At 44.2% G+C, this 13031-nt stretch overlaps 1 protein-coding gene across 1 annotated transcript in view; it reads right to left on the bottom strand.

The window, feature by feature from the left end:
- The window catches only part of slc38a10 (solute carrier family 38 member 10), a 29846-nt gene that overhangs the window by 13824 nt on the left and 2991 nt on the right, over window positions 1-13031 (bottom strand). Inside the window, 9 exon segments of the mRNA XM_034107260.1 lie at window positions 1257-1439; window positions 1603-1637; window positions 1640-1704; window positions 4084-4115; window positions 4117-4209; window positions 9606-9749; window positions 12379-12472; window positions 12631-12676; window positions 12875-12992. Coding sequence (XP_033963151.1) covers window positions 1257-1439; window positions 1603-1637; window positions 1640-1704; window positions 4084-4115; window positions 4117-4209; window positions 9606-9749; window positions 12379-12472; window positions 12631-12676; window positions 12875-12992 — 810 coding nt within the window.

Raw genomic sequence — 13031 nt, forward strand, 5'->3', positions numbered from 1 at the left:
CATGTTGATGTAGAAGAGACATGAAGAAGAGGGGACACATGTTGATGTCGAAGAGACATGAAGAAGAGGGGACACATGTTGATGTAGAAGAGACATGGAGAAGAGGGGACACATGTTGATGTAGAGGAGACATGGAGAAGAGGGGACACATGTTGATGTAGAGGAGACATGAAGAAGAGGGACACATGTTGATGTAGAGGAGACATGGAGAAGAGGGGACACATGTTGATGTAGAAGAGACATGAAGAAGAGGGGACACATGTTGATGTAGAGGAGACAGAGAAGAGGGGACCATGTTGATGTAGAAGAGACAGGAAGAAGAGGGGACACTGTTGATGTAGAAGAGACAGGAAGAAGAGGGGACACATGTTGATGTAGAAGAGACAGGAAGAAGAGGGGACACATGTTGATGTAGAAGAGACATGAAGAAGAGGGGACACATGTTGATGTAGAAGAGACATGAAGAAGAGGGGACACATGTTGATGTAGAAGAGACATGAAGAAGCGGGGACACATGTTGATGTAGAAGAGACATGAAGAAGAGGGGACACATGTTGATGTAGAAGAGACATGAAGAAGAGGGGACACATGTTGATGTAGAAGAGACAGGAAGAAGAGGGGACACCTGTTGATGTAGAAGAGACAGGAAGAAGAGGGGACACATGTTGATGTAGAAGAGACAGGAAGAAGAGGGGACACATGTTGATGTAGAAGAGACATGAGGAAGAGGGGACACATGTTGATGTAGAAGAGACATGGAGAAGAGGGGACACATGTTGATGAAGAAGAGACATGAAGAAGAGGGGACACATATTGATGTAGAAGAGACATGAAGAAGGGGGACACATGTTGATGTAGAAGAGACATGAAGAAGAGGGGACACATGTTGATGTAGAAGAGACATGAAGAAGTGGATTTTGCCTAATAGGCGACCTTTAAGGGAACGATTTGATTTGTGTTCCCACGGTAGCTTGTTCTCCTTGTCGTCTATGCAAAATGTATCCAAATGTTGTAACTACAGCAATCCTTTATTCTTTTTAAATATTCCATCATCATGTTGCCACAAGTCCACGGTACCGGTATGGTTACACCCAAACACAAGCGGGACTTTCTATTCCGGACACAGCATTTTTTTCTGTCAGATGTGGGTTCAAAGAGCAAGCCATGACATCCTGAGTCTGGGCTCTCCGGGTTCAAGTTATATATATATTAGTATTAGTATTAGTATTAGTATTGGGAGTGGCCTCTAAGCTCACCTGCTGCTCAAACAGCATGGTGTTGATGGCCTGGCGGCAGGGCAGGATCATCATGGGGAATCCGACGGCCACAGACATCATGAAGCCGACGCGGATCATCTCCGTCACCAGGTTGGACGGGAAGTTCATCAGCACGTTGCCAGCGATTTCGTCGGTGAAACTAACGTATCCGAAGAAACCCACCTGGTTCACAGGGAGGTGGAAGGAATCGATGGAAAAAAGGAGGACATAAATACGTTGTTTTTTAGAAACTGGGTTCATGTTCAAGACAGATACAAATGCATCAGTGACACCGGCAACAGTACATGTGCCAGTGGAGGCAGGGTTTACGTGCATTTCCACTCACAGTGATGTAGAAGATGGTGACTACGTTGAGGGAGAGGTGACGATGGTGCTCATGCGTTTGACGGAGGGCTCGTCCAGGCTGTCGTAGGTTGGCAGCACCTGCCTGTGAGAGACAAGCAGCCCGACAAAAACACTGCGCATGCTGCCAGACGCACACAACCACACGGGTGCTGCTTCTCGTGCATTCATGTGCCGTTCTGGATCATCACATTAAACCGGTGAGCTACGTGGGGAGCGCCACTCCTAAATCTAGCAGAAGAAGTAGTCCCGCTGCATGCATGTGTCATCTCTAGCACATTATGAAAGTCTACTTCCTTTCAGTTTGAAAGTGGGAACGGCTCTGTAGTAGATTTTGTATTGAGTAGCCATATAGAAGCCCATTTGTTTCCACTCCATCATCAAATGATACACGTCTCTGCGAAGTGAGTTTCTGTAGGTTTTTTTACACATCAAAATAAGATGTGTCTGCTAAGCTCTCGTCAAGATGTTTGTTTGCAGATGTGTTTGTTGGATGAGTGTATTTCACTACCAACTTCTGTTGTAACTGCAAAAATGGGCACGTGTTTTTACAGCGAGACGTCATTTAGACCCATGATCTACTTTCAAGTGCGGACATCTGACGAGCACATGAAGGCAACGAGATTTCAACACGTGGAATATGTTACAAATAAGGAACATGTTGCACAAATATGAATGACAAACAATTGCGACTGTTTTAAGTGCAGTGATGGATGTACTATTGCCATGGCAGTGGGGGTGAAGAACGCAGAGGTGTTTAATACATACGGCCGTGTGTGTGACAGAATGGGTGACAGCAGTCGAGACCTGCCTGTCTGTACACACAGGTGCCTGTCGCACTGTCATTTCTGTCTGTTTGTAATACGAGCGGGCGGGGGGTGGAGGGGGGACCGTCAACATTCATTGTACAGGATGTATTCATGAAAGCGAGATCCTGTAGGGTTTTAGAGCAATATTGACTTCCCTGGCACACTCGTATCCTCCCTCTCTCCCTTTTCCTTTATATATCGGATAAGGAAGATACATAGGGGAAATGAGGGAAAGAGATACGGTAACTTGCTGTCTCTTGTTCTCTCTTCACACACTCTGCTTCTATGAGCCAACACTGTCCCGTGCTGCTTTTTCTCAACACTTGTCCAATCCGGAAACCAGTAAATCTTATCGCCAAGGTTAAGGAAAACTGCATATTATAAGTAGGATATAAAGCATCCAGTAGTCTCTGCTCAGATGCTTAACGCTGCCCTTAAACGGAGGATATATGACGGCGCAGGTCTTCAAAGCGAACGTGGGAAAGTGTGTTAGGAGGGGCTCGAGTGTGTGCTGTCGCTTAATACCATTACCTCGGAGTTTGGAAAGCACGCTGACGTAGCATCACAGAGGGATATTTTCCGCTTGCACATGTTTTTTCCTACGTCCCTCTATTATGAGGCTAAACTGCTCCTCGCCATCCAAACCGCGGCCGCCGACAACACAACAGGGCCAGCTCCCGTCATAACGGTGATGATTAAGTAATGTTTTAACTCAAAGTAAACACATTTCATGAATGCAATACAAATCCAATGTGCTGAGAGCTGTTTAATCAGCCTGTGAATACATCAGCGTGTCTGTAAGATGGCGGCGGTCCAATGTGTTGATTAGTGGTTTGGCTTTAGCTGCCTGCCGCCGACACGGAGCGCTCGCTTCGCTCAGGCCAAAAAATCCCCGTGCCAAATATCACTCCGCGCTGCTAGAGGGAACACAGAGCGCACATGCGTAAACACACACTTTCTTCCTCCTCTGACGTGAGCACACCTCAAATGGTATAGTTGGCCGTTTGGCGGTAAGTCTCGAGTCTACGGTCACCCACTCCAGCCACTTGCCTCACTCTCTCACACCAAACAGACCCAAACATCTGGCCCCTAATGACCTCGCCATAAACACTCCCTGCATCCTTCCCCAGCACGGCATTCAAATCACAGATAAGACTTCCACCTCCCATTAGACCTCCACAGGTTACTCTCTCACCCTCTCACCCACTGCACACCCAGAGCAAACACTAAAGCGCAGAAGACAGGACAGAGCATGCAGATGAGGAAAATGGATAAATGAATGATTTTGGTGACTCAGCGATAATTAAACTGAAAGTAGTGACGGGTCGTGGGGCAAGTTAAAGGGGCCCTATTCTGCCCATTTGCACACAAAGATGATCTGTGAAAAGGACATGAGCAATAAGCAGTCTCCCTTTGCAAATAAAAATCTATTTTTTGTTAGGAATGATGAAAGTCACAAATTATGTAAGATTGTATTCACCGTTTAAAGTCAGGAATAAGACCGTGGAAAAAAGCCCACGTTTTAGCATCTAGTTGATATTTGGATTACGTTCAAATGTTCCCCTATTCGGAAGCCTCTCGAATCTCGTTTGCGATTAGTTTTTATGACATGGTCCTGTGCAGCTGGGGGGGGGGGGGGGGGGGGGAGTACTTACGACTGACAGGCGAAGGCCATCCCACAGATGGGGGAGACAGCGAAACACCCCCTCCCAGCGCACCATATTGACCTGAACTAGCCACCAGCCGCTGAGCACCCCGTGTTTGAACGAGGACAGCACCACCTGAGGGGGAAGGAGGGGGGGGAGGGGAAGGGGGTTACAGCCCGAACCGAATGAGAGATCAGGTTGGGGAAAGAGGAGGAGGAGGAGGAAAGAGGAGGAGGGGCCGCACCCATGCTGACGCCTCACAGACAGATAATGAAAGTAATCAATGAGAAGAGAGAAAGAAGGACATGACAAGAAGCCCCTACTGATACAAAAAAACCTGTCATGGCTGAGAACATTTAAGGTAATGTAATGAATCAAAGGGAAATCATATATCTGATCAAAATAAAAGGGAAATCCAAACAAAAAACGGCCCCACAGGTTTTCGATCAGCATGTGTTTCTTTCGTCTTGCTCCTTTAATTACCGGATAAATCCAAAAAGGACAGAAGAACAATCCAAAACCCTCCACCCGCCCACACCTAGGCGGCTCATCCTGGGCGTGGGGCGGCCAAGACGAAACTCTGAGGTCAACACACTCCTCGGCCTTATTACTAATGCCACCAGAAAACACACACACCAACACACACACACACTCTCACAGAGCTCGAATGGCTCAGACCAACCCCGATTTAAGAAAGGTGAAAAATGGGGATGAGAGGATTTGGCGGAAGGTTCAGGTAGGTGGGAGGAGGCGTTTAAGGATGCAGGGCCCACATCTGGCTCCCTTCACTCTCCGACCCCCCCCCCCCCCCCCGCTTACGTTGTTGGTTTGGTTTCCGTTAGGGATGCTCCGATCGCCAATTTCGGGGCCGATCGCCGAAATCAGTATCGACCGATACCGATCGCCGATCGAGTGGGCGGGGCCTAAATGGAAGATTTAAACATCACTTTAAATCTTCCATTTAAAGTGATGTTTAAACTCAGTTAATGCTCATTCACTGGAGCTTCCACAGACAACAATCAACTTAATTATTACATTCAAATGATGTACATTATTTAAGTTTACATTCACTTTGGAGAATAACACGGGAGAACTGAGCGGAAGGGCTCTCTTTTCCTCTCTCCCTCTCTCTCTCCCCCCTCTCTCCCTCTCCTGACAGCCGGTCAGTATCTCATGCAGCTCACTGATCCAGTAATGAGGGACCCGACAGTGAAGAATAAATATATTAATAACTAGTGTAGCTTGTTCCAGAGGTAGATCAAATAGCTCAGTGTGTTGGGTCTAACTCTTGGTGTGTTGCTCCGCTCACCGGTCCGGCGGGCGGAGCTGCAGGGGTTCTGCTTCACGTTGCATACCGCTATTTTACTGTCTTTTTCGGACACCTTAAAATAATGCCAGACCGGTGAAGCCATGTTGGCGAGCTTGTTTTGCCGCACACAGAGAAAAGTGTCATGTATTTTACGTCTCGCGATCGGCATGTTTAGAGCGCACCGATCGATCGGTAGAGAGTGAGTATCGGCCGATCTCGATCGACGCCCGATCGATCGGAGCACCCCTAGCTTCCGTGGTTTACTTACGGGTGACAGCAGAAGGTTGTGGCGATAATGGGCAGGCACTGAATGACGCCGTTCAAGCGCCACAGGTGAACCCGCTCCACCCAGGAGCCTGAGATTATGCCGTAGCGCAGAGACGACAACACTATCTACAGCGGGAAGCATCAGAAAACAGCGAAGGGACAGAGGGGGAGCAAACAAAGGGTGCAGAGGAGGAGAGGAAGTAGTGGAGGAGAGTAAAAGGGGTGCAAATGAGCAGGAAAGGAGAAACCAAGAGTAGGATGAAAGGAGGGAAGGAAAGGAGATACATCACTGTTAGAGGGTTAGGGGTCTGGACTGGGCCACACACCACACCATCGCTCCAGGTTACCGCCATGCTACGGAGCTACTCATCACAGAGAGAGACTGTGGACAGAAGTGAGATCTGTGGAGGCAGCAATACGGCACACACACACATAAACTCTGTGTGTGTTTAAAGAGAGAACGGGCTGAATCACAGGAGGCAGAAATCTCCTGCTGGAACGAGGCTGGAGACAAACTCTTTAGGATGTTTCAGCGCTCGAACATACGGAGGGAGAATCCATGAGGACTCTGAGAGACCTTTGTGTTTAGTGCTGATTAATGTTAAATGCAAACCGTAGAGTATTGGACGTTCTGTTGGAAAAAGTTACACTAACTGCTACTCTAGTGTAGGGCTGTGCAATTAATCGTATTTTAATCGCAATTACGATTTTGGCCTGCCACAATTACGAAAACAACATCATCGAAAAAAACGATTATTTTGCTTTGCTAGGTTGTGACAGTGCACTGCAACATATTTGATCTCATTTATTTTAGTCTAATTTATTTTTTAAATATGTTTAGTAGCTTGTGGAAGTGCGCTCCAAAATATTTGTTGATCTTGTTTGTTGGTATTTATTATTTTTAAATGTAAATATATCATTTATTTTTGTATTGGTTTTTCAGTTGAATTATACGTTCAGGGTAATCAACAGTTAAAAATATACTGTTAAAATTATTATTTTATTTGTTTTAAAGTTCAATAAATGGATGTTTTCAAAGTCAATGAATAATCGTATTTAATAATCGTGATTATGATTTTTGCCATAACCGCACAGCCCTACTCTAGTGGCTTATGAGTACATTTCCCTGTGTAGTAAGAGTAAGAATATGTTTAGTTTTTTATATATTTTAGCCATGTAGCTTATTGAGGCTAAGCTACATGGCTAAAAATGTGACTAATGCGAGTCCTCAACCTTGAATATTCAAGTTTTTCTACATTCCTGTTGTAGCTTTGTCTAAATAATAACTAAGGTAAACCTCAGAAATATTTCAGCAGCTGCTATAGGGGCTTTGCTGCTCAATGCTGATAGGCTGAGGCAGAAAGGTATGTACAAATGGGAATGTTGTTCTGACTTAGGATAGGAGACTTACCGTCTCATAGAGAGGGAAAGTCCCTTCCTTTCCGGGGAGCTCCATGGGACCTTATTTCGGAAAAGGTATGTATTGAAGTCAATGGAGAGAGAAAGATTATCTTTTGATCCCGTTTTAATTGTGCCACGAATTACACATATGATGTTTGTCAATTTAAAAGATAATTTTGAAAGTCAAGAAAATTAAAATGTGTTACTGTGAAGTAACACTTTTTTTTGTGTGAAACCGCTCAATGAACTGCATCTCCCGTCTCGCACCACACACCAAGACGGCCGTCCCGTTGGAACATCTCACCTTTCTTTCAGAATGAGGCGGAAAGTATTAAAAGAGGTGAAAATCACTACAAGTCTGTCACGTTGAGAGCTGTACATACACACAAGGGGAGTGAGTCGGTTCCGTAAGAGCCAGCATGCGGGACCGGGATTCTGGGATTTGTAGTCTTTCTAGTTGCGTATTTTTCATAGTCTTATATTTCAACAGTTTTACGACAAACTGTGACTTTTTTTGACATGGAAATTATTTGTTAAGATTGACAAACATCATATGTGTAATTCGTGGCACAATTAAACGTGGTCGAAAGATAATCTTTCTCTCCCCATTGACTTCAATACATACTTTTTCCAAAATAAGGTCCCATGGGTCAGAAGTAGATGGGCGGGACTTCGCCTCTCTATATGTTAAATGCTGTATAGCTTGCAACAAAGGAGCAAAGATCATTCCCGTGAAATGATGATGATTTAGTGGAGTTGACTGTGTGACCTCCATTTCCTTTGCACTAACAGAGCTTTAAAATGTCTCTCGTGGCCGTTTCCAAGCATGTCTCGGTCCCAGGGGAAAGCCTCTGAATCAGCAGAGCAGCAATGGTTTTCTGCCTGATGTGATTCAGTGTGAATTTGCTCTTTAAAAAAAAGGAGCAAGGAAATATCGTGTCGCTACGGAAGAAGTTCTACACAATGGAGCAGAAACGGAACAAGGACCGTAGAGACAAAATAATATTATCCAAACAATATCCTGAAAATTAAATAAGTTAGAACACAGAGAAAAAGTCAATGAACTGTGTTACAATTACAGGTTGTGAAGGCATCGATAGTATTTATATTTGTTATGTCAGTGAGGAAGTACTTTAGAAAAATACACAACGTAAAAAACATCTTAAACATTTTTAAAATGCTGTAAGAAAACTGTCCTTCATTTCTATAAATAAGACAAGTAAATAGATCCTTTACCATAAGTCCAGGTTTTTATCCACTGTTCTTATAAATGTCGTATATAGAGTGCCACGGTGACGCGTCCTAAAACCCGGAAGTAAGTTAGCATGTCACCACTTCCGGTTCCTTCGCCAAAACGCAACGGGATCTCTCCGTAGGATTTAGGAAAATATCTGGAACTAAGGTCTGTGGTTGAAACACGTTGAAGAGACGGATCACGTTTTGCTCTACGACATTAAATCCATCAGCAGTGAACCCGCTGGTGATTTCTGAAGAGTTGACGTGTCTGAAAAACGATGGTTGTTACCAAGTGGCTGAATAGGACTACAGAAGTTGTCGAGGCTGTTGTACGTCATTACGCCAAACACGTAAATGGACTGTACTTATATAGCGCTTTATCCAGTCTTTACGACCCCTCAAAGCGCTTTACATACTACATGTCGTTCACCCATTCACACCCATTCATACAGAGCAGTGCCACTTGCTCTAGGTACTAACATTCACACACATTCACACGCCGTTGGCCATGCCATCGGGAGCAACTCAGGGTTAAGTATCTTGCCCAAGGATACATCGACATGTTGGCTGCACGGGCTGGGATCGAACCCACAACCTTCTGGTTGAAAGACGACCGCACTCCCTCACAGCCACAGTCGCCCCTCGTAAACACTCCTCTAAGTTAGTTTGCCCTGTTCTGCTTGAAAGCAAGTCCCTGCCTCCGGCAAACTGTTCAAACAAACGCTTCAACTTGTACCATTTACAATCTGTTGGCGTGACGTTGAAACAGCGAACCTGCTGTAGTTCCTTTATAGCATAACGTTAGCATTTTGCTTCTGGCGACTAGATTTATGATTAGAAAATGATAAAAGTAGGATAGACATGTGGAGATTATCCGGCTAAACAAATCGTGATCCGTCTCTTCAATGTGTTTCAACCACAGACCTGATTCCCAGCTATCTTCCTAAACCCTAGGAGAGATTGCTTTGCTTTTTGTCAAAGGAACCGGAAGGAGTTTACTTCCGGGTTTTAGGACGCGTCACTGCGGCGCTCTATTCTTAACAGATTTCTTATCCAATTTGTATTTAATATTGTAAACCTTGATCATTTTTAGCTGTAGTAGGAATCACTTAAATAATCGCCTTCTTTCTGTCCAGCAGATTTCAGGTCATGCACTTTATGATTAACTTTATATGACTTAATAAAAGCATTTTATCTTTTACGAGGGCCCCTCTCTCTAACTGTCAAGCTTTGAAACCAAAGTCCACTGCAGTTTGTTAGATGCCTCGCTGTGTAGCTGTGTGTGTGCGTGTGCGTGCGTGTGTGTTGTCGGGCTTACCGTGAACATGAAGAAGGTGTAGAACATGAGCGCCATGGCGGAGAAGGACTGGATGGAAGACATCATGTTCCTCTGCAGACTCAGAGGGAGGACGATGAACAGAGACACGGCGAACAGCAGCAGGACGCGGAAACTGCCCGTCACCTTTAGAGGACAGAGTCACATGACAGTGTTCACACTTTAAAGGTCACCTATTATGCAAAATCCTCTTCTTCATGTCTCTTCTACATCAACATGTGTCCCCTCTTCTTCATGTCTCTTCTACATCAACATGTGTCCCCTCTTCTTCATGTCTCTTCTACATCAACATGTGTCCCCTCTTCTTCATGTCTCTTCTACATCAACATGTGTCCCCTCTTCTTCATGTCTCTTCTACATCAACATGTGTCCCCTCTTCTTCATGTCTCTTCTACATCAACATGTGTCCCCTCTTCTTCCTGTCTCTTCTACATCAACATGTGTCCCCTCTTCTTCATGTCTCTTCTACATCAACATGTGTCCCCTCTTCTTCATGTCTCTTCGACATCAACATGTGTCCCCTCTTCTTCATGTCTCTTCTACATCAACATGTGTCCCCTCTTCTTCATGTCTATTCTACATCAACATGTGTCCCCTCTTCTTCATGAGGGAGATGTCAGGAGAGGGGGAGAGAGGGGGGGAGAGGGGGAGAGAGAGAGAGGGAGAGAGGAAAAGAGAGCGCTTCCGCTCAGTGAATGTAAACTTGAATAATGTACATCATTTGAATGTAATAATTAAGTTGATTGTTGTTTGTGGAAGCTCCAGTGAATGAGCCCATTAACTGAGTTTAAACATCACTTTAAATGGAAGATTTAAAGTTTAAATCTTCCATTTAGGCCCCGCCCACTCGATCGGATCGGCGATCGGTATCGGCCGATACTGATTCCGGCAATCGGCCCCGAAATTGGCGATCGGAGCATCCCTACTTTATACATATCTGAGACCGATAACATATCGATGAAAAACAGTATAAGACCTTTAAAGAGAAAACTCAAGACCCACGTTTTCAATTTGGTTTTTAATTATATTCAATGTATTCTTATTTAATCCAATTATAGATGTCTGTGTTTTTAATAATCACAAATGTGTGTATTAGTCTGATTATGGCCTGGGGGGGTTGTTGTATTTTCATTTTGTTTACTTTTTGGTATGTGAAGCACTTTGTTTATAAAAAATGCTATAAAAATAAAGTTGGATTAATTGAATGATTAGTCACCAATCATTCAACATTGTTTCTCTAATAGACTTTCTCCCAGAGTATCTACGTTTAGTTGGTTGAATAACCTCAATCGTATCAACTACAGTTTTAGCTGATTATTGGAATACTTTACTTGAGATATAACCATTTCTTCATCTGTTACTCATACCGTATTACGAAATGATCGGACAAAACTTGTCTCATCTGTAAGTCCTCCATGGTGAAGGAAGAATTCGGAAATGATCCGTCTAAAAAACGGTTTACAAACTCTCCCATAACTCGTCCAGTATAAGTCTCATTGCTCATGCTTATTATTTCACAAACACAAGCATTTGTACTTAACTTAAAGATTTAAGACAGTCTCACGCTTGGAAGAGGGGTGCATGTGTGGCCCCTTAAAGCCCCTGTCACACTGTCCTGAAATTGACACCCGATGGACACACGAATATGGAATTGTGAATTTCGCACGAAGATGGCCCCGAACCACACACGAAGGCAACATTTACATTAAGACATACGACTGCAACGAAAGTACCAAAAACAATTATGTTACAGTACTATGATACTGTACTGATATCTTCAGACTTTGTTCTTTACTTTCTCCGTCTTTATATGTAGAAAATATTACGTTTTCTCCGTAATGTTGTTTCCATAACAACAACAACTTCCTGTCAACTCTCCTTCAAAATAATATATTATATCCTTTCTAGTTTCACAGAACACAAATTGGGTTATTTACATAATATGTTTACATGATTTTGTTGTGCAATAAAGCAACCCGATGGACACACGATAAAGGAAATGTTCAAATTCGGCTGTGATCGTAGCAACATCGGGCCATTCGTGAGGGCATCTTAAGCCATCGTATGACCGCTGGTGGAGTTTCTCAGGCTCCGGCAGCAACTTCGTGAGCGGTGGCAAAATCTTTGGGATGCCAAAAAATAGCCGAAGGACCTTGCGAAGGTTCATCTTCGTGTTGAATTCGTGTGTCAATTTTGCCCTTCGTGAGGCCATCGTGAGGGCATCTTGTTATCATCGGTGCCATCGGGCATTCGCCCCGATCAGAGTGAATGTGAATGCACCGATGATAACACGAAGAAGACACGATTTGACAAGATGCCCTCACGAGTGCCTTACGAAGTTGCCGCTCACGAAGTTGCTGCCGGAGCCTGAGAAACTCCACCGGCGGTCATACGATGGCTTAGATGCCCTCACGAATGGCCCGATGTTGCTACGATCACAGCCGAATTTTAACATTTCCTTTATCGTGTGTCCATCGGGTGTCCATTTCGGGACAGTGTGACAGGGGCTTAAACAGTCCCCATTCATTTCCACTCATCAAGCCTATGGTCCGTTTTTCAATTCTTTGTTTACAGCAGGGGCAAAACCAATGTTTTTCCAGAATCAGATGTAACACAATGGGTCAGTAATTGATACACGAATGATTGTTTTGCAGGGAAAGTATTCCTTTCAAAATAAAGTTAATGAGAACACAGAAGAAAGCAGTGGATATGTCTAAAGATTAAGAGATAAATGAAGCAAATAAAGATCTCAAACCTGTAAACCCAACAGCTGAGCGAAGAAATTCGAGCCCAGGTCAGCTATCACGACGTAGAAGGCAATGCAGGTGCCCAACATCAAACCGATCATGCTGCAGGAGGACGAGAGGAATCTAAATTATTATCAGCGTTTATTGTTTTGGGAATAAAACCACTTGTAGATGTCTATGATCATTTTCTATAGAAGATCAAGCCGTGATAAACACTTTAAAAAGAGCTTAATGAGTCCTGAATAAGTAATAAGACTTGCCTCAGCTCCACCACAGTTTTTCCTGGTTTCCCGTAAGCATGGAAGGCTGCAGAGAAGGGAGGGACGTCAGCGTGAACAACATGTGGACAGATGGCCGTGTCGGGAAATGATCATAGGCATAAGCTTTTCTGTAAATCGAGCTTCACTTTCTGTTGCTCACTCAATCTGCCTGTTCATTCACAACCGCTGGTGTTGCTACAGCAAATTTAACATTTACACGACAATAACACGAGTGTAAACTCACCAAGTCCTGCGTAGGTCCGTCTTTTGGTGTTGCTTGCTGTGTTCACCAGAAACATGCAGGACTTGTGGGTCATCCACGAACAGAAGAACAACAGGAGGGTTCCCAGAACAATCCCACACTGTAAGAGAGGAAGGAGGCAGAGATATCACACAGCAGA

The sequence above is a fragment of the Pseudochaenichthys georgianus genome, chromosome 19 (genome assembly GCF_902827115.2).
Source record: "Pseudochaenichthys georgianus chromosome 19, fPseGeo1.2, whole genome shotgun sequence".
Lineage (NCBI taxonomy): Eukaryota > Metazoa > Chordata > Actinopteri > Perciformes > Channichthyidae > Pseudochaenichthys > Pseudochaenichthys georgianus.